The sequence below is a fragment of the Erpetoichthys calabaricus genome, chromosome 12 (genome assembly GCF_900747795.2).
Source record: "Erpetoichthys calabaricus chromosome 12, fErpCal1.3, whole genome shotgun sequence".
In the NCBI taxonomy this organism is placed as follows: Eukaryota; Metazoa; Chordata; class Cladistia; order Polypteriformes; family Polypteridae; genus Erpetoichthys; species Erpetoichthys calabaricus.
The window spans coordinates 125262947-125286377 of NC_041405.2; the positions used below are offsets into that span (position 1 = coordinate 125262947).

General features: G+C 38.8%; 1 protein-coding gene across 1 annotated transcript; it reads right to left on the reverse strand.

The window, feature by feature from the left end:
* Window positions 1-9849: 9849 nt before the first annotated feature.
* On the reverse strand, window positions 9850-11257 carry LOC114663147 (ATP-sensitive inward rectifier potassium channel 15-like). The gene has a single exon (XM_028816898.2). The coding sequence runs from the start codon at window positions 11241-11243 to the stop codon at window positions 10239-10241; it is 1005 nt and encodes a 334-aa protein (XP_028672731.1). The 5' UTR covers window positions 11244-11257; the 3' UTR covers window positions 9850-10238.
* Window positions 11258-23431: the final 12174 nt, after the last annotated feature.

A 23431-nucleotide genomic window follows, 5' to 3' on the forward strand; every position in this document is an offset into this window, starting at 1 on the left:
AAACCTCTGAATACACCCCACACCGTCCAAAACTCATCTACCTGAAAGAAAAACTTCAAGCCCTGCTGGACTCTGCGCACTTCAAAAAGCCCATATCAGCCTTAAAACCTGGAGGGGAGTAACACACCACTCCATCACTCACATATGATAACCCTTTTTCTTTTCCTTTCTTTCCTTATAAAGTATCTATCTATCTATCTATCTATCTATCTATCTATCTATCTATCTATCTATCTATCTATCTATCTATCTATCTATCTATCTATCTATCTATCTATCTATCTATCTATCTATCTATCTATCTATCTTACATTCATTAAAGAAAATTGTGCTGCATAAGGCAGGGAGACCACACATTAAAGCAATAATCTTGACAAGCCTAAACAAATGATCAAACTTTCATGCTTTAAAGGACTTGCAAGAAACTCGGTGGAGGGACTTTTAATAATGAAACATCACAACTAACCTGCCTGGAGAGGACTATACAAACCACAGATAGAATAAAGGGTTGCTACATGGAGCCATTGCTACAAATTCTTTATTACAGTATTTATTTCGGGAGTCTACTGACATCAGTTTTGTCCATTCTGTTCTCTAAAGGAAACTGTTTTTAATTTTTTTTGCATTCTGCTCTAGATTAGAACCTCTATTTGAGTTCCTTTATTGTTTCTTTTTTAAAAGTTTGATTTGATTTGAATGTTTCTGAAAATGTATTTTAGGGGTGTCAATTTCTCCAAAAAAAAGAAGAATTAATGTTTGATTGCCAACTTTTTGGTAGGGCAGGCCAAATTAATTATTTTTAAAACAAGAAGAAATAAAGATGAGAAGATGTTTAGTGATGTTTAAAGTTTTAGTTTAAAGCAGATTAAGTGTAGAATTTTCTGATTATGAACTTATTGATGATTTAACATTTTTAAATACATATGGAGTATTGAGAAGGTGATGAGCACTATCGATAAGGGAGAAGGAGTTTTTAAAAATCTATCTATCTATCTATCTATCTATCTATCTATCTATCTATCTATCTATCTATCTATCTATCTATCTATCTATCTATCTATCTATCTATCTATCTATCTATCTATCTATCTATCTATCTATCTATCTATCTATCTCTTATAGGGAAGACACTATATATCTATGTTAGTTTATGTTTGTATTTTCATTTGGTAGAGTTGCTTTTAAAGATGGACTGACAATCATAACATACTACATTAAAATAGACCATCTGTCTCCTACACAATTTTTCATCTTCTTCTTTCTTCTTCCTTGTGTCCAGAGGTAATTTTGCCCTGACTGGCAACAGGAGGACGTTGCTTTCCTATGATGGGATGAGAAGTAATCAGCATTAGCATTTGAATCCTCGATTCTCTGCATTTGAGTATCTTCACAGAGTGCTGCCTGAGGTGACTGGCATTAGGCAGATGCCCAGCATTTCGAGCGTGTCAGGCTGGCGTTCACACCGCAGCAGCTCACCTTATCATGCTGACAGTGCTGTGCCCTTGTTTCACTAATTACTCAGCTGCTTCATCATGCATGAGACATGTTCTTTTCATGATAAAATGTTCTTTTGCTACTAACCACAATTTCCAAATAAAAATCCAAGTGGTTGGACCTCAAGAGTCTCAAACAGAGTATCTGCGCAAGTTTAAAAAAGCTGGTCTCCATGACATTGTTTAGGTCTTTTAATGTAGGTTTCAGAAGTAAATGTTAAATTAACAGAAATAAAGGAACAAAAGATCAGTTTGTTGATGTAAATGCCAACATATTTGGTCCAGTTTAGGTTTGTGGGATGAAGTAGCACAATTTGACAGTTAAAGGCTCAGTGCAGAACCCATGGCTCTATCAGCCGGGTGCCAGCCCATCACAGTTTACACAAATATACTTCGGTAAGACCTGACATCTTTGGGAGGCACAGAACTTAATCCAACTCCCTGCACTAGGCCCCCCAACATCATCTTAAGCCTCGGGAGGCTGCAGTGTCCACCACTGTAATTTGTTAATCTTTATAAGAACTTTAAGACAATGCAAGCACTTGGTGTGATGTCCCACTGATTGCGGTAATAGACCTGAGAGTGTTGACCAAAGCTTAGGGCAAATTAAGGCTCTTGTGTTGCATGCCACATCATTTGCTGGCTTCTGTTTAAAAATAGTGTTGTGCTCACTGTATGTTACTAACAATGAACAGGACATTTCCTTACACAGCACGTCCATGCTTACTACAACAATAATATTCCAAAATAAAACAACATGTGGTACAGTGTTGGTTAAACAATTAACTCAAAAGCGTATGCCAGCAACATAAAACTGTTTTCCTGTAAGCTTTCTTGAAGGTCAGAGGGATTGTGGCAACATATACCTTACTGTAAAAGCTAAAAAAATATTAGGAGCTTTAAAGGATGAAAAAATACATTAACAGTGTTGGGAATCTGTCCATTCAACTGAATGCCAAGGAGTAAATTAAAGAGAAATCACATCAAGGGGATACTGGAAGGAAATCTTAAATCTCAGTGTTCACAGTCTGTAAGTCAATGAGCAGATGAAGATCAAGGGTCCCACTATGCCCACCATCCTGCCTACTGCCATGTCTGTCAGTCACAAAAAATGAAATGCCCTTCTTAGTGTATCAGCTTCATCTAATGATCAGATGGGAGCAGGACACTGTTCTTGACACCCTGTGCATCTCCTATTCAATTTAATCAACCTCAGTAATAAAAGATGATTATTCCACCTGCACCATAGCCCTTTTCATTGGACATTTGTGCTTATTTTATAACATTTATGTAAAAAAGTACCCATTTTTTATTGTACTGTATGATTTTATATATCAGAATATGACTGACAATCCTCTAGTCCTCATTAAGTCATAAAATTAGGTAACTTTACAGTATACTGAACTAACAAAACACGTAACAGATTTTATTATACGTATACTATGGGGCTTCACCCACTGCTCACTTTGCTCGCCAACCCCCCTGCCTGCTCTACACGCCAGCCACTTCGCGTTAATTCTCGAGGATTCGCCTCTTCATTGGGAAGAAACACTACTTTTCCCTGATGGCAGCATGAATTAGAAGATCTACAAGTCTCCGACTTAAAGTTTAAATCCGAACAATATCTTCAATCTCTTTATGCTGTTCCATTATTTCACCGAGTACTAATTTCCGTTTGTTTGCGCTAATGCGATGTTTACTATCATTTTTTTGAGACTTTCGAATTTTAGCACTTTCATTATCTCTAACCTGCTCTGCATGTGTATCACGCCAACGTTGTTGAATTTTTTATGACGTTCTACTTTGTCATCTACTCTTTGTCTTTTATTTCCGGCCCCTGGGCGTGGTTAAATCTCTTGGCACAAAGTCTCGTCTCGTGGGACTTGAAAGTATCTCTCTGAAAAAGTCACATCTCATCCCAGGATTTTTTTATATAATAGAGAGATTCATTTAACAAAAAGTCACTATGAAGAAGCCATTTGTAAGAAAGTGACCCTAACTCTTCAGCTTATTCAGCCATCGTAACATAAAGCTGTCATTTTCTGTTTAACTTTCTCCTCTCCTTCATTGTACTGAAGGGCTTTTCACCTTATCTTCCTAACAACGCTCCTTCAGTGCATTGACGTTTGCTACCTTTTTTGTTTTGCAATAGCATCTGAGTGAAGCTGAAATCTGGAATTTGGCTTTGCCTTTTTATTCAGCCATTCAATCGTAAATTTGTAGGTGATAGTTTATGATCTTGTCTTTTTGGTATAGTCCAGTTGTGGCCCAGCTTTAGCTGTCAGACAGAAGGCCTCAGCTTGATATTTTGGTATAAAGAGAAATTCAAGATAAATCCAATAATTCAGAGACTTTCAGGTCCTGTATCTGAAAAGCCACCCCAAATTGTCAACCATTCACTACCGTGGAGTAACGAATGGCATGGGGTTCTTGTGTTTTCAAGCCATGTTGGGTTTCCAACAAATATAGCATAGTACATAACAATCAAACAAGCAAGCAAACAACTCCAGCTTGGTCTTGTCTATCCAGTGGGTATTACTCCAGAAGTCTTCTTATAAATTCAGAGCTGACATTACATTCTTCTGGATTTCCAATGGAAACCATACTGGTTTATGTATATTTCTAATGGTAGCATCATATGAGGACGGCCCAAAGATTCTCAGAATTGTTAAAAAAAACCTTTATTATAAAACTTACAGCAGTTCCTTTTTGGTTACTTTCAAAATAATCTCCTTGAGATGCAATACACATCCCAGTTCTTTCCTCATTCTTGGAAACATTTCCTATTTCTTTTGCTACTATGTCTGGAGTTTCCTGCATTTTTTCCTAGATTTCTTCTACAGTAGTAAATCTTCTCTAGAATTTTTTTTCTGATGCTTTCCTGTAGACAACTTGGAAGTTCATTGTACTGTTGCTGATTAACAGTCTGCCCACAGGGAATAAAGTCTTTATGAACACATCCGCCAATGTCGAAAAATGCAATTGTCTCTTGAAAATCTGTCATGGTGGCTTTGAGAAATCAGCTTACCCAAGTCACGTCCACATTTGTAGAGCAAACACCAAAAAAAGCAGTTGATCAACTCAGCATGATGCCACTCGGTTGACTGAATAACCAGGCTTTAGGCATGCAATACCTAGAGGCGTATTGAAGAGCCACCTCCATGCTATTGACCCATTCTGTGAATTTTTGGGTTCCCTCTAATATACTCTAATATTTACCATGTTCATAGGTGCCTGTAGATCCTTGTATGTAGTTTTTGAAATTTCTCAGAGCATCATATTGTGGTGAAAGGCACACATTTTTAATGAAGCAGCATTTTATTATACACATTTTCTGTGATAGTCATCAAAATTCAATGCTATTCTTCACAGCATTTACAGCTTATACATCTTTCTGATGCCCATGCACATGTGAAAAGCAGCACCTCTAAGTGACCAAACAATACAATACAATACAATTTATTTTTGTATAGCCCAAAATCACACAAGAAGTGCCGCAATGGGCTTTAACAGGCCCTGCCTCTTGACAGCCCCCCAGCCTTGACTGTCTAAGAAGACAAGGAAAAACTCCCAAAAAAAAAAACCTAGTTAAACATTACAAAAGCAGTATGGAATGTCAATGCAATGACTATTACCTAATAAAACTCTATCAATTACTTATGCACAGGACAGAAATACAGTCATACGAAAAAGTTTGGGAACCCCTCTTAATTATTTTGATTTTTGTTTGTCATTGGCTGAGCATTCAAAGTAGCAACTTCCTTTTAATATATGATATGCCTAAAGGAAACAGTAGTATTTCAGCAGTAACATTAAGTTTATTGGATTAACAGAAAATATGCAATATGCATCATAACAAAATTAGACAGGTGCATAAATTTGGGCACCCCAACAGAGATATTAGATCAATACTTAGTTGAGCCTCCTTTTGCAAATATAACAGCCTCTACACGCCTCCTATAGCCTTTGATGAGTGTCTGGATTCTGGATGGAGGTATTTTTGACCATTCTTCCATACAAAATCTCTCCAGTTCAGTTAAATTTGATGGCTGACGAGCATGGACAGCCGGCTTCAAATCATCCCATAGATTTTCGATCATATTCAAGTCAGGGGATTGTGACGGCCTCTCTTGACACTGAGTGGACCACACACATATCGACCATACAGCAGTTCAAATGGGGAGAATCCTGTTGATGACTGTGGAACCTCTTGATATGCAAAAAGCAGGTAGGGTAACCATTGGTCCCAATCAGACCCTGTCTCATTCACAAACTTGCGCAACATCTGCTTCAACGTAGCATTGTACCTTTCCACAAGCCCGTCAGTCTGTGGATGATAGGGTGTGGTCCCTAATCCCCTGATTCCTAACAAACTGTTCACTTGTTTCATCAGTTTGGAAGCAAGATTGGATCCCTGATCAGTTAAAAGCTCTCTGGGAATCCCTACCCTGAAGAACAGCTGTATAAGCATCCTAGCTATACTGCTGGCATTGGTCTTCTTGAGGGGAAAGGCTTCAGGGAACCATGTCGTATACTCACACACTACTAAAATGTATTTATAACCAGTGCGGCTCCGCTCTAAAGGCCCGACCAGATTGATTGCAATCCTGGAGAATGGCTCATCCACTACTGGCAGTGGTATTAGGGGCACCTTATCTCCCCTTTTTACAGATCCTACTTTTTGGCACTCAGCACATTCTTTGATGTATTTTCCCACATCCTTTGTCCAACCTGGCCAATAAAAATGTCTAGCTAGCCATTCTGAAGTCTTTACTTGCCCCATATGTCCAGACCAAGGGCTGCTATCACTAAGGAAAAGCACTCTATCCCTCAGTTCCTTCGGCAACACCAGTCTCTGTCCACTCTCATCTTAGTGATAGAGTATGGCATGCTCTATGACAAACTTTTCTCCAGTTTTAGTCCCCTCACAGCTTGTCGAAACAAGCACACAAGCTCAGGTCATCACGCTGAGCAGCGGCCACATCACTCGGGATGTCAAAGAAATCTCCTGGAAGAATAGGTGGAGGTACAAAGTTACCAGCCTTCTGGGGAATGCCCCAGAGCTTCTCTTGCCTCCTCTGACACCGGGCTTTATGGTACATGTGCAGGCTCTCAGCTATTGAAAAGGGCAGCTCATACCAGTAATGTTGGGATCTCTCCCTCTGCTTGGCTGCTTGAGCCCGTGTGACCACAAGTGCCACTGCCTGCAGAGCACTCTGTAGTAAGTCTTCAATACCCGGCATGTCCAACCCTAAAAGTACTGGGTATGGCATGTTATCCATGACTCCCATTGGTAACTCGTAACCTACCCCTTTTATCACCAAGTTTACCCTTACCAGAGGATAGGTGACCTCTTCACCATGAACACACCTCAGAGCTACGCTCTGCCCCGACTCAATCACTTGGCCTTCCAGACACTCTCGTCTCACCAAAGACTGAGTGCTTCCCGTATCTATCAGTGCTTTGTGCTGCCGTCCTGCTCATGGAAAGCCTCATCAACCCTGACCTCAAAATCCACAATGGCTGCTCTGTGCATCAATAGAAGTGAAAGCTGTGGTATTGTACTGCTTATTGTCAATTCTGTCTATTTGTGTCTCACTAGATCAGTCATAAACACAGTACTGTCCAACTTTTATCTGTGAACATATTGCTATGGTGTTTGGCTACGCAACATACTGTGTAATGTATTGTAATCAGCTTGTTCAGTAGTTGTCTGTATTCTGAAAGAGCAAGCACAACAGGTGTTCTTGGTGGTGTCTGTATTGGTATTTCAAATGTTTTCCTGAAACGAGGTCAACTTGTGTGTGATATCATTCCCAGCTCCAATATGTGACTCCTCAGATTAGTAGAACACAGCATACATTTCCCTAAATTAGTCAGCATGGAGCACTGGTAGCCTAAATAACAGATTTGAGGGTCTGAGTTCATCTTCTGCCCAATCACTGCCTGTATGGAGTGTATTTATTTTTTGAAGACCTTCTCCGAAGATCCTGTTCTCCTCCTCCAGTACATTCCAAACACTTGCAGGCTGTTTTAACTGACTTGTTGTCAGTGAGTGTATTATATCCAGGTTTTCTTTCTTCCTAATGTCTGTTTTGGATTAATACTTGCTCCTGTAATTGAAGATGAATGGAAGGAATGTTAAATTAAGGAACAAAAGAGGAAAATCTGGACCCTAAAGATGCTTTATCATTTAGACAGGGCACTGTGTGAGTGGTCAGCATGGAAGCTGAGTCTGTCTGCATTCCCTTTGCACCAAGAGAACAGAATCTCAGGAAGCTAACAGCTGAATCATGCAAAATGATTTGAAATGGTGTTCACCATAAAAGGTGGTACATGAACAGCAGGCAGGCAAAGTGTCCTTTACACACCATTACTGTACCATCATTAAAAATAATATTTCAGAATGTGACTGCATACAGTTTCTTTTTATTAAAGAAACACATCTAATGAACTGAGCTACGTCAATATAAAGATGAGTATACCATCCATCCAGCTGTTTTCTGAACCTGCTAAGTTTAATTCAGGATAGTGGGAGCCACAGCATACCTCAGAGGCATCAGGAACAAGACAGGAACCAATCCTGGAAGCGGCAGTAAAGGTGACTTTGATAAAATTAAATTAAAATTGAGTACTTTACATTTTTAATTAAAAATATAATTAAGTTCAAATGAATAAGAGGGCCCCCCTTCGTTAGATTAAGGCAATTCCTAAATTGACTATGCTTCCATTAACTGCTAAAATTCAGTCATTTACTGAGTCCCCTTATTCCAATTTCAGAATAGAGTGAATAATTGGAGCTGATTGGAACGATTCCAGAAACATCAGGTGGCATGTAGGCATTTCAATCACAGGGCACACTCACATGCAGGGAGTTAGTTACCAGTTATCCTGAGGCACTGTCTCTGGGCTGTTGGTGCAAACCTCATATAGACACGGGTAGAACATTCAAACTCCAAACAGTCAGTGACCACTGATGGATTTGAACTAAGTCAATGGAGCTGGACAGAGCTATGGAGCAGCAGCACTACCTGGAGTGCTAAACTATTCTGAGTGTTTTTTGTTTTGCAACGAGCCTTAACACCATATGTAAATTGAACGAATTACAGCAAAAGCTGGAAGTCGTGCCGAAGTTAATGAGATGCATGTTTTTTTTTATGCACATCCATTCATATACAGTGTAACTGTGACCTTGTTTTGGAATAAGTCAGTTTGAAAAATGAATGGGCAAGCACTACAAGCTATGCAATTGTTTTCATTGGGTGACACCTTGTGGTCATGGGAGGTATTATTAAAGTGGCAACAAAATCCAGTAAAACTCAGCATTTCTAACAGAATGTGCAGTTAATACAGAAACCTGGATCTTTGACAAAAATATTTAAAGTTTCCAGTGATGTCAAATGACTCTTTGTTCCTGAGAAACGATGACCTAACAATGTAGTTAAGGAACTATGGATACAATATATTCATAAAAATAGGAAGAGAAAACACAAGTGAACAAAATGTTCCAGTGAAAACATCTGTATTGTTTACAAAAGCAACATTGTGCTCCTTAGAAGATCATGTCACCCTCATGCTCCTGAGCTGTGTAATTCTATGACAGAGGTCATATGAGATATGGTTTTTTCAGCAACAAAAGTCCTGTCTACATTTATGTTTAATTAGCAAAAATATATAAGAACAAATTCAATAGGATCACTGGGTTATTGTTTGGTGTGGACCATCGAGCAGACTTGACAACCATGTGGAGGTTTAGATAACCAAAGTTAAGGCTAGACTAAAGATTGGGGTGTGCAAATCTTACCTGAGAGAGGAGGAATAATAGAAGGTGGTGTAATTCGAGGGCTGCCATATTTGAGATCAGAATTACCAGCTGACAGTGACAGGCTCAATGACCAGTAATTTATGGACTCAAGAACAACAACAATTTATTTTTTGTATAGCTCAAAATCGTACAAGGAGTGCCGTAATGGGCTTCAACAGGCCTTGCTTTTTGATAGAAGTCACCCCCCACCCAACCAGCCTTGACTCCCCAAGAAAAAAATACCAAAAAATCCATAGGGAAAAAAAATGGACAAAATGTTGGGAAAGGCAATTCAGAGAGAGACACCTTTCCAGGTAGGTTGGGTGTGCATCACTAGAGGATCGATCGTGTATTGATATCCAAGTGGAGTGATATATCCTTTTTTTTTGGAACTCTTTTCGGGCATAGCAGACATTGAATAGCAGTCCTATAGGAACACAAGAAATTTAAAAAAAAATAACGACATGGATTCAAACCTTTGTTCGTTTGGTTGGTTGTCCTAAGTATTCAGAATTTAGCAAATTCACCTTTTTTGGCTTGCTGGTTGGCTACCATAAGTTTTTGATTATGTGAGGATGGCCACACACACTATGGGAAAAGTTGACCGTGTGGGTACGACATTGGTGTAGACAGGAGTTGTTCATTCTGTCTTTGAGTTGGAATGCATATGTGCGTAAACACAGCTAAAAATAAAAGGAAAACCAAATTGTTGAAGTCTTGTCTGCTACGGTTAAGAAAAATTGTGACTCCCTTTCACATAATCTCAAATAAACAATACGGCTTAGATACAAACACCTTTACAGTAAAAAAAGCATGAATCCGAAAAAGGCAAAATGATGCTCCCTCTTTGGATTTACTAATGTCAAGTGTTTTCTTCTTTGCAGTGAAGACCTTTTCAGTTCCACCTAATCCAATTCAGAGTTATAGTGTAAAATAACATCTCATTGCAATTTTTCACTCGGATTGACCCTATCAAATTCTTTCCAATTTGCTTTGTATTTGCCATCTTCTGCAACTGTAAAGATGGAAGCAAAATTATGTCCCCACTTAATTTCACTGGGTAAGTAAGAAGTACGTGCTTGGCAGGTAGCCCCAGTGGAAGCAATTATTCCAGAAATAACAATGACAAGTTCAAACTTTTGATGCTCTAGATTTTGCTCATTAAGTCCTTTCATTGCACTTTGTTCATCAATTATGTGGTAAAAGGTGACTGGAAATCCCAAAAATGGCTCCTGCGTTGATCCATCAACTGTAAATTTGACATCTTCCTGTGTGAATGTAATAGCCCTGAAGTTCTTGGATGGCACCTTCCTGAACAGCTTGGCAGAAATATGACATTTCACCAAAAAGCATCGTCCAAGATCAGCCACTCGAATAAGGAGACACAGGCAGCCATCAGTGTGGGTGATCAAGGCGTTGTGACTGAACTTTATCATTGCAGAACGTCGGCTTGGCCGTGAAAGCTCAGCGAAAAGCATCCCACCGACTAGAGCATCCAGAGCGATCCCAAAAAGGACCTGAAAGACAAGTAGAATGATGCTGAAAGGGCACACCCCAGTGACATGCCTAGAACCGTAGCCGATTGTTGTCTGAGTTTCCAGTGAATATAAGAAGGCACTTACAAAGCTGTTCACGTTGGTGATGCATATTGTGTGATTGGATGAGCTCTGCAAATCGCTGTAATAGATAACGTTAAGGTACCAAAGCAGGCCAAAGAAAATCCAGCTTACAGTGAAAGCCAGACCCACAAGACTGAGCTTCATGTACCATTTAAAATCTAATAAGGTGGTCCATAGGTCCCGGCATAAATAAAGAAAATAGTGCGAGTCAATATTTTTCAGACAGATGTTTATTTCACCTTCCTTGCTTATAAGTCTACTGTATGGGTTTTGCTCATTAGAGGCACATTGTGTTGCTTCAGATACAGCCTGCAATTCTGTATTCATCTTCAGGATGCTGTCACACTGTTGTACAAAGAAAGAATAGTCAATACAATAAAGCAGAAAGAAAATCAAACTAGTCACTAAATTAAACTGAGTGATGCATATACTGTACTGTATGCATGGAAATATTTACATATCTCTCCCAGTTTCTCACTTCTTGTTCTCAAGTTGTGCGATGATCTTGTTCTGACTATTCAAACTGGACTCCAGGTCACTCTTGGTCCATTTGTGGACTGCTTAAACACTAATCGGGACATTATACATTTTGTTCCAACCTGGCCAAACATTCAACTAATTGTTCTTTTGTACTTTAAATATGTTACTTGTCAGATATTAAAGGAGTGATTAGATCCTTGAACTCTGCCAATGTTTTTCTCAGTTGGGTGGTGTATGACTATGGCATTAGATCTTTGACCATGATGTTGGCATTTTAGTTGCTGCTTCTGCCTCACTGTATGACCATGAGGGGGTCACTTAACCTGTCTTTGCTACAAATGGACTAACAATTGTCTTGTACCCTGATCTTCTAAGTGACTTTGAATAAAGATGTCTGCCCAATCTAATATATAGAGCTGAATATATGTGAATGGGGGTCTCCATTGAGCCTCTCTCTGCCAAATTTTGCAAAAACTTCCCTTTGGTATAGAAGAAGACCATAGGTTATGTTTCATTCAAAAATGTTTTCAGAATCCCCACCCTGAACAGCACCAGCTGGTGACCTCACCCAGAGCCGCACTGGCTACCCTTGCTAGTACACAATAATAACTGTTGCACTATATAATTAGGTAGGTAATTTGATTTTTGTTCAATGTTTTTAAAGAAAAATGATAATTCAATTAATTTTTATGTGCCAAGCTTTTATTAGATCAATATATGCAGTATACCAATGCATCATCAATATATTCCATCTAGTTTAGTACAGATACGAACATGCAATAATACAATAAACCAAAATTCTGAACACAAAAGCACCATACTTTCACACATGCATGGCTGAGGTTTGACTTCCAAGCTCACCTGAAGTAAACACCAACACTCCAGGACACAAGGGGGCGCAGGAGCTGATGGTAACATCTCCCTTTTCTTCCGCAGTCCTGATAAACTACCCACAGAAGGAAACTGACTTCACCCCCCGTGGTCCCTCTGCTAAAAAAATGAGATGCTCCTGGCATGCCATGTCTAATTCAAGAGACCACAGACTGATGACTGGAACTCTTACCTGAAACTGATACACTCAAGTGACTGAAGAAGCCTCCTGTTTAATTTTTAGATAACCTGCTTATTTGTTTTGCTTTATTGGATGTGCAATCAAGCACCTGTTTCTGTTGAAGGACATTGTAAAGGGGTGACCTGGCTGGTGCCCCAGCATTTCCTTTGTGACCTGTGCATTCCTTCGATCAACAATATACATATATATATATATATATATATATGTATATATATATATATATATATGTATATATATATATATATATATATATATTCACGGCATTCGTAGTCTGTGTCACAATCTGATTGTATGGGTGGTTACCTACCAGGTAACGCTTGTGGTTGGCCAGCAATCTGCTAACATCCGCCACGGTGCCTTCAGTTTGTGAGGAGCAGATCATAGAATGGTTGAAATAGTTTACTGTCAAATAAATGCAAAGAGTACACGACACGTGTTTCGCCCTCATTCTGGGCTCATCAGGTGTACACACTCCACTGCACTCCCTCTCGGGAATCGAACCTCGGACGTCAGCGCCAGAGGCGATGCCCCTAACATTGCGCCACGGCGTGTGGTTCATTTATTTGACAGCATGTAGATCGGGGTAATTACATTCACGGCATTCGTAGTCTGTGTCACAATTTGATTGTATGGGTGGTTACCTACCAGGTAACGCTTGTGGTTGGCCAGCAATCTGCTAACATCCGCCACGGTGCCCTCAGTTTGTGAGGAGCAGATCATAGAATGGTTGAAATAGTTTTACCTGGTAGGTAACCACCCGTACAATCAGATTGTGACACAGACTACGAATGCCGTGAATGTAATTACCCCGATCTACATGCTGTCAAATAAACGAACCACACGCCGTGGCGCAACGTTAGGGGCATCGCCTCTGGCGCTGACGTCCGAGGTTCGATTCCCGAGAGGGAGTGCAGTGGAGTGTGTACACCTGATGAGCCTAGAATGAGGGCGAAACACGTGTCGTGTACTCTTTGCATTAATTTGACAGTAAACTATTTCAACCATATATATATATATATACAGAGAGAGCGAGAGAGAGAGAGTGAAACATGTGAACATCCAGCATATAGTATTACATGGTGTTGGGTCAGTCTGAAATACAAGGGGGAGTCAAGCTAAAGGTAGAAAATGGGATTTATAAGAAAATGGAAGGAACCTTAACAAAACTGACAATGTCATTTCTCAATGTAGTCTCACATCCTTCTCAATGCACTTGTGCCACCTACCTGGAAGTACCTTGATTCCAGCAGAATAAAAGGTTTTGTCTTGTCCTTGCAGCCACTTGTGCACTGCTTTCTTCACATCGGCATCTGTCTTGAATCGACAACCACCCAGATTTTTTTTTAGTGGTCCAAAAAGGTGGAAATCTCATGGTGCAAAATCTGGCGACTAAGGAGGATGTGGCATTACCTCAAACTTCAGTTTCTCCAGACAAGCCTTGGTGTTCTTAGCAGTGTGTGGCCAGGAGGGCATTGTCTTTCAGCAAAAAGACTCCTTGAGATAGCAGTCCTCACCACTTGGATTGAATAGCAGGCTTCACATTGGTCTCCAGCAAGTTACAGTAACTTGAACTAGTGACTGTAGTACGCCTTGGCATGTAGTGTTCGACAATAACTCAGGTACACGAGTGGCTGCGAGGACAAGACAAAACCTTTTATTCTGCTGCAATCCAGGAACTTCCAGGCAGGTGGCGCAAGTGCTTTGAGAAGGGTGGAGACTACATTGAGAAATGACATTATCAGTTTTGTTAAGGTTCATTCCATTTTCTAATAAAGCCCATTTTCTAACTTTAGCTTGACTCCCCCTAGTACTTATGGGGAAGGATTTGGGTGTGACACAACCACTAACACAATTTCTGTTTGCTCTCCAGAGGACTACCAGCATTGCTTCTTCCCTCAACGTATCAGTCCTACCTCTTCCTTTTCCTCTACTACTAATCTGACCACCACAGGAAGGATAACAGATAATGCTTGAATGCTCTCACTGTGTTCTCATGCCTTGTGTCCTCTCAACATTAGATTATTTGGGATCTCTAAAGTGTCCCCATTTACTGTATGTGAACACATGTATGTACATATACAGTACATACCCTCAATTCCTGATTTCCACTCATTGTTTCTGGAACAGGTGTTACCAAGAAAAATGCCAGGACAGAATAATAGAACAATCCAGACGAGAACAGGCCATTCAGCCCAACAAAGCTTGCCAGTCCTATCCACTTATTTCTTCTAAAAAAACGTCAAGTCGTGTTTTGAAAGTCCCCAACGTCTTACTGTCTACCACACTACTTGGTAGCTTATTCCAAATGTCTATTATTCTTTGGGTAAAGAAAAATATCCTAATGTTTGTGCGAAATTTACTCTTAACAAGTTTCCAACTGTGTCCACATGTTCTTGATGAACTCATTTTAAAATAACAGTCTTGATCCACTGTACTAATTCCCTTCATAATTTTAAACACTTCAATCATGTCTCCTCTTAATCTTCTTTTGCTTAAACTGTAAAGGCTCAGCTCTTTAATCCTTCCTCATAATTCAACCGATGTAGCCCTGGAATCAGCCTGGTCACTCTTCTCTGGGCCTTTTCTAGTGCTGCTATGTCCTTTTTGTAGCCTGGAGACCAAAACTGCACACAATACTCCAGATGAGGCCTCACCAGTGCATTATAAAGGTTGAGCAGAACCTCCTAGGACTTGTACTCCACACATCGTGCTATATAACCTAACATTCTGTTTGCCTTTTTAATGGCTTCTGAACACTGTCTGGAAGTCGATAGCTTTGAGTCCACTATGACTCCTAAGTCCTTCTCATAAAGTGTACTCTCGATTTTCCGACCTAACATTTTTATTTCCTATGTGTAATACTTTACATTTACTGACATTAAATTTCATCTGCCACATATTTGCCCAAGCCTGTTTGCTATCCAAGTCCTTCTGTAATGATATAACGGATTCCAAATGATCTGCTAATCTGCCTACCTCGGTATCATCTGCAGACGTAACCAGCTTGTAACTTATATTCCTATCTAAATCATTTATATATATTAAAAATAGCAGCGACCCTAGCACTGACCACTGTGGATGATTGATTGATGGAAAGGATGAATGGAAACATTGTAAGATGATAAAAACTTCAATCATGCTGTGTGTCTGTGTCTACTGGTAGGATCAACCTGCATGGCAGTCCTTTAAATTGTGTCAAACTGCAGACTCTGTTCAAAAAAATAATGCTGAATCAATAATAGGAAACAACTAAACAAACAAAACCAAATGGAATGAATGGATTGGGACAGGGCCCCCATACATTATTCTGATATTTTCTCCATTTGCTATCCAAGAATTAAAGCAAAGCCAAAAGTCAGATGTTTGTAATTTATTTAAACCAAAAAAGGCAACACCACAAAATTAGCGATGCAGCACAATGTCCCCTCCTGTCCTCCAAATTCTCTTCATGTTGAGCTTAATAACAAAAACACACCATAACGTGTTATCTTTGGGACAAATGTAATATTCATGAACAGCAAAAAATATTGCACGTTATACTTTAAATAGCTGACATGGTGAAGCACAGGCTAGCACTACTGCCTCATACATCCTTTCCTTTGCTTGAATCCCCATTTTGTGAGCAGTTTCTATCGTCTCCCCAGGTCTTTTTGAGTTTTCTTCTGGGTACTGCAGTTTCCTCCCACATCTTAATAGCTGCTGGGTTGGTGTATTGGTGATTGGCACTGTTAGTGTGGGTGAGTACATGAATGGGCCTTGTGCCTGATACTGCTGAGCCAGACTCATGCCACCATCCCCGAACCAAACTGAATTATGTGGGTTTGTGAGTGGCATGTTATGATGAGATATTTTAAATTTAAAATAATTAGCAATTGGCATTCACAAATGCTAAACATTTTATAATTTCAAGACTGCTTAAAAGTGACATTCATGAAGGGATTAATGATGACATTTACTTAGTTTAATTAATTTGTCACTATTAGTTTTATTACTTTAGATACCAACAGAGTAGTTTTTTTTCCTTGTAAGTGATCATCAACTAACTGTAAAAAGATACATGTTACATGATCTGCTATTAACAATGAAACATAAAACCTGCTACTTACAAGAAGCATGTCAGTCCCACATGTATGTTCACAAATATTGCTGGTTTAGGCAAACTAAGCTTTGGGCTCTACAGCACTTTAGCATGGCTCAGTCACAAAATGCTGATAATGAGACGGCCTATTCATATGAGTAGAAATTACACCAAGAACATTTTTTTCAATGGAAGAGTGAAAAACTAATTGGGTGGTTTTATCTTAAATAAAAGAATACAGTTATTACATGCTAGGGTATAATACACACCAAAATTGCCTGAAAAAATATCACATTTCTTTAAAATCATAAGTAAATGTGTTCTGTAATATTAAAGTAAGACATTGAAGTAAACATTCATTTAAGAATAATATTATAATGTTCATTTTATTTTAATAACTTAAAGCTAATGATGTCAACAACATTTGAAAATCTCACCTTGTTCAGTGTTTCTCCTGACCACAGGTAAACTGCAAAAACACCAGGATATGCGATCTTATTCAGTAGACTGAGGCTGCGAGAAAGGCAGATGGGACTGGTTTGGTGAGCACAGAGCCGCCTGATTTATTTTCAGTATAAATAAAGTAACTGGACCCAAAGTGTACAACAGAGGAACATAAACAGTGCTTCAACTCTTACAGGATTAACAAAGTTGAAAACAAGCTCCATTCCAAACAATTGGATATTTAAGCGTTCTGATTATATAACCACTAGATAATTTAGACTGATAAACAGAATCTGGCTACTTAGTTATAGATAGATAGATAGATAGATAGATAGATAGATAGATAGATAGATAGATAGATAGATAGATAGATAGATAGATAGATAGATAGATAGATAGATAGATAGATAGATAGATAGATAGATAGATAGATAGATAGATAGATGAAAGGCACTATATGATAGATAGATAGATAGATAGATAGATAGATAGATAGATAGATAGATAGATAGATAGATAGATAGATAGATAGATAGATAGATAGATAGATAGATAGATAGATAGATAGATAGATAGATAGATAGATAGATAGATAGATGAAAGGCACTATATGATAGATAGATAGTGTGGACCACCAGACTGGCACCGCCAGCTTAATCCGATACCGACAAGCATGGGACACAAGTTCGAGGCACACACTGATTTTTATTTCCTTTTTCTGTTGTGGGAAACGCCTTCCCCATTCCCCACAAGTATAACACAGTCCCAGCACAAGCAAAGCAGAAACACAATACAGTATTCTCCTTCTCCACTCTTTTCCTTCTCCTTCTATCCTCTGATCAAGCTTTGTCTTCCTCCTCCCGACTCTGGCTCCCCGAGTGGTGGCTGCTGGCTCCTTTTATAACACACCCGGAAGTGCTCCAGGTGCTTGATTATTCGTTTCTGGCAGCACTCCTGGGTGTGGCAGAAGAACTGCCCAGAAGGGCTCAACAGCTCCTGCTGCAGCACCCCCTGGCGGTGCCTGCGGATCCCTACAGGGCTGCACCAAACTCTAACTCCCATGAAGCCCTATGGGAGTCCAAGGCACCGCTGTAACCCAGGGAGGTTGCCATCTAGTGTCCTGGGTGGAGGTAACACTCTGGCCACACTTGCTTCTGTGGTCCTCCCAGTGTAGAGGCATCCCGGAACAAAATCACTTAACAAGGCGATTACAGATGACATCACAATGTAACTGCAAGCAATGCCAACCCACATGAGTGAGATTTCAATAGTGGCAGTGGTGCACTACTGACTGCTTCTTCTGGGGAATGACGACAGTGAGCAAGTTCAAATTTAGAGAGCATGCCTATAATTCTGTAATTGTAGATTCAAACATCTGTTTGCCACAGGATCTTATGTGTGGCCATTTTATTTGGTACCTGTTCATATTATCAGGTGAATTGCCGATTTACCACCAGAGCAGCCTACTGTAAATTTAATGGTCTCAACAAGGTGTTGATATTATGGCACTTAATTAAAATGTGTCCTAAAGTTAATTATAGATAGATAGATAGATAGATAGATAGATAGATAGATAGATAGATAGATAGATAGATAGATAGATAGATAGATAGATAGATAGATAGATAGATAGATAGATAGATAGATAGATAGATAGATAGATAGATAGATAGATAGATAGATACAACACACACAGGAACATCTGGCTTGGATAATAAGTGAGCTTTTGTCATCTAACAACAGACTTATAGGAGGGAGTTGGATTTAGTCAGACCTGTCAAGTTGTGTCTCAGGTTCACAAGTTATTTAACATTTAGATAGAGCAGGTCCACCTTATTGTGTCCACAAATGGGATATGCTGATAGATGTCTGTTCCTTCCAATTGTGAGTGGAGACAGGGATGCCATGATGTATGGACAGTGTAATGGAAGAAGTAACCCAGCTGGGATGGTGAATGATTCCTATCCCAGTTGGGGTGTAGTGGATGGACTGAGACAGTTTATACCCAATCACATGAATTTGACAGTGCTTCCCTATTTGGACACCTGCAGGGTATCATTGGGCCTGTAGTATCAAAGGGCAATCCTGTAGGGGGTCACCGGGTGTCTCCTTAATTTGGGGAGCTTCCATCAGACCTGGAAATGCTTCCCATGAGCTACAACATGGCATCGGATGTGCTCCCAGGTCTTCTATAAAAAGAGTCCCCTTACATCTACTTGCAGAGGATGAAGCTCACCTGGAGGAGTGGAAGGAAAGGAAGGAAGAAAGAAAATGGAGAAGGAATTGTGCTTGTGTGTGTGCTTGAGAATAACCTGTGTGAAGGTATTGGCTAAAGTAAATTATTAAGCCGAGGACTTCTGGTGGTGCTGTTTGGGACTTGGGGGCACAGTGGCGCTCCCAACAGGTTACACAAAGTTTCCTTGGTTCAAGTCACAAGAATGATTAAATATTAGACATAACATAAGAACAAACATCTGCTCCCTAAACATGAAGGAAGCTGGAGCAGAAATGAGAATAAGAATAAGAATAACAAGTGTGAGAGCCAATAAAACTATTTTTTATTAAATGCAGAGTTACACACCAGCCTGGGTTGTCTAAGTTTATTATCTCTTTTAGCACCAGCCTAGTGCCTCCTCCATTCCACAGCTTCAAATATATGTCATTAAGAGCCCAGATCCATCCATCTTTATTGAACATAGCAGATTCCACAGAAAGCATCATCACAATGCACTTTACAAATAAACAAATGCTACAATCCATTTTTAAAAATGTATTTAAGAATGCGTAAACATGTTTAAGATGATGCATTTTATATATTTTCTTTTGGAAACTCTGATCTTTGATCTAATTATTACATTTTCTGTGCTAATAAGCAAATATTACAGCTGTGGACTTACACGGAAGAAAAAAAATGACAAGACATTCCTCTGATTTTCTTATTTCAGATAAATTGGCAAAAGGCAAAATTGTTAAACGGTCAAATGAGATGAGCAGCCTTAGCAGCACTCTCACTTGTGTTTATTGTATAAAGTGTCTTCAAAAGTGAGAACCATTTACAAGATTCTTGAAGAGCAAAAAATGAGGCATGTTTAGGGAATGACGTTAAGTAAATCAAATAACGAATAGTAGATACAGTCTGTACAGTAAGACATTACATCTGAAGGGCTATTCAACCATTTCTTAGAACTGATCTGTTAAATCCATTTCAGGGGGTCAGAGCCCATCCTGACACAACTGGCTAAAAGACAGGAACCACCCTGGCCAGAGCAGCGAGCCATTGTAAGGCACAGAGGTGGGACACTCCACCAACTTAGAATCACCTCCAACCTTTATCCACCTTCCATGGTTATTTCTGTCTAAAATCTGGGGAATAAAATCTTCTAACTGTATAGTAAAATCAATCAACAATAACCTTCAAAAGTTATGGATTTCAAAACATTTAATCAGTTCCCTCACCAGCTTCAGCTGTAAGCCTTTCCCCTAAAAAGCACTCAGCTCCTGACTTGCGCATTTTAAGGACTTGATAGCTTTTTTATGACAAGTCATTTCTTTAAATGTAACTTTGATTTAACCTGCATGAATTTGCAAACCTCATCTGTCAAAAGAAAAAATCATAATGAAACCTTTCCTCCATCCATTACAAATGTCATGGTTGTGTTATTTTATGACAAGTCCCTTTTATAAATGTACAATTGTTATATGAATGGTGTTTACTGGAGTGCATTTTAGGACATCCTCAAAAATTCTGCAGCATCCCTCCACCTCATACATCAAATGAGAGAAAACCACAACTGTGATTTATTCTTTATGTTCATTACTTTTTTTCAGTATTTTCAATTTTTAAATCAAAATATATTCTAAATTTATATACTGTAATGTAAATGACCATACCAGTAGCAGCATACATATAGACAGATAGAACTTTACTTGTAATTTGGATTTTTACAGAAGCCTTTTAGATAGATAGATAGATAGATAGATAGATAGATAGATAGATAGATAGATAGATAGATAGATAGATAGATAGATAGATAGATAGATAGATAGATAGATAGATAGATACTTTATTAATCCCGATGGGAAATTCACATAGATAGATAAATAGACAGACCAGAATGACTGACAAGGAAGAAAACCTCTGCCATTGTTGTCCCAGTCACAGTGGAGTGCTATACAGGTGTATTGCTGTTGGTATAAAGGAGCCCCCGTAGTGTTTCTTTACACACTTCTGAATAATTTGTTCACTGAAAATCCTCAGTGTTGGTGCATCTGAGAGAAGATGTGCAGCATTGTTCTTAGTTCTATAGCGCCTTAGTGTTTTATTTTAATTCTCTCCTTTCCTACTACCTCCAGGGGGACCAGAGTGTGTCCCATAACAGAGCGAGCCCTTTTAATTAGCTTGTTAATTTAGTGGGCCATCACAGAGATATAGAAGATGTGAAGAATGTCACTTCTCAATAAAGGAATGCAGTTTCCAAAGGAAAAAGAGCCTGCTCTTCCCTTTCTTATATAACTCCTCTGTGTTATAAGACCGGTCCAACCTGATCCATTGATGTGGACCCCCTAGTAGTTGTAGGGGCACACCATCTCCACATCCACGCCCTGAACAGTGACCGGACACAGAGGCTGTTTGGTGTGATGAAAGTTAATAACCAGTTTCTTGGTTTTGCTGAATGAATTGTATGAATGTTTCTGGAAAAAAACTATCACATTTTTGAGTGTTTTATAAAAACATGACTAAAAATCATATTCAAGTATAATTAACACAGGACTGCAGTTCTCAACCTTTTTCTTTCTGTACCTTCCCCAGGAATTGAAAATGGGTAAAACTAAGGGTAATGTTTCTTTTTTTGACCCATTCATTTGCCCCAAAATCATATTGGATGGTTTAATAATATATTATGGATATTTTGTGATTGTGTGTATGTGTCTTTTATTTTTTCTTATATACACCTAATTTAATGAATTATTTTTTAATTTGTGAACAATAGTGTGGTCTCAAATGGAATAAAAATACCTAAAATCTCTATACTTTTAATTTACAAAAAATACACTTTCACAGCTTGAATTTCCTTTGTGGCAGAAAGGTGGGATTTCCACCCAGGGGAATAACAAATGGGGGCACTTTATTAGTTTTGTGGGGTTTCGATGCTATGAACATCATGGACTACCCAATTTATCTTACCATATGCACATATTAAATTTATACACTTACAGTTTTTGTCTATTAATTGTAAAATAAACACTACTTAAAAAATTCAAAGATTGTCATGTCATTGCCATGTGAATTATTGAATGCTAAAATATTTTTAGGATATATTCATTTACACAAACTTTTTAAAGCTTCTTCTGTAACACCACACTTATTAAATCAGGTTTGTCAGAAGATCCACTTGTCAGGTTTGTGACATTTGCTGTTGCGTGTCAGTATATGGAGAGGACGTTAGCTGGTTAAGAACAATTAAGGTCAAGGCCAGAAGACCCGATCAAGACCCCCAGAGGCCCCTGGATGACTTAGCTCCTTAACAAAGGCTCCTTAACTCAGTCACACAGACACCAGCGTAGTAGTTCTCACTCTTAATTTTGGTGCTAGGCTCGATCACTTCATCGCCTTTTGGGGTCCCTTTGGTCATTTCAGCATGCGTAAACTCAAACGTTTTATCGAGTACATGCTGGGGGGTTGGGGAATTGATATAAAGACCCCTTGCCATCACAAATCCTTGGGCGCACACCCAGAATATCCTGATGGTAGATTCCCCCCTGCTTCAGAGTAATATTTAATGAATAAGTCAAAGTAACTAAATTTAGAATGTCACAAACTCCTGATGCTTTAATTTTCCAAATTTGTCTCTCCTTTTTTAGATTTATTGTACCTCTAAGGCTGCCATTCTGAACAAAATGTATTATTATTAAATCAAATTTGTCAGTATAAGATTATTATTATTTCAGAAAATAACAGTGTTTGTTCTGTTGTTTTCAAATTGGCTCACATTGTGTAACTGATCACTTTGCTGTCACTTATGTCTGTGTACTAATCCAGAAATTGCTTCTAAGTCGGACTACAATAATTCCTCATAACTGGAGGTTGCACCTCATTCCCTCCAACATCTTCCAAATATGTGCTGTTTGTGCTTTCACCTTGCTTGGTATATTTTAGTTATTATAGTAATGATGATCTAAGTTTCATTAAAAAAAAATCAGAAGTGGTCTTCCCATGACTTTCTCATATGAAAAGATATGTGGATGGATATTTGAGGAGTATACCGCAAGACAATGATTATATTTTTATGTTATGTACATTAAAGAACCATCAACAACAAATCAAATCAAATTAATGATATACTTAACAACTATTATAAAAGTAAAGTTGAATAAATCTGACTCTGAGCTGCATGAATAAAAAAAAAATTGAGTATGTGTTCAGGTGAAGTAACGCTTCTG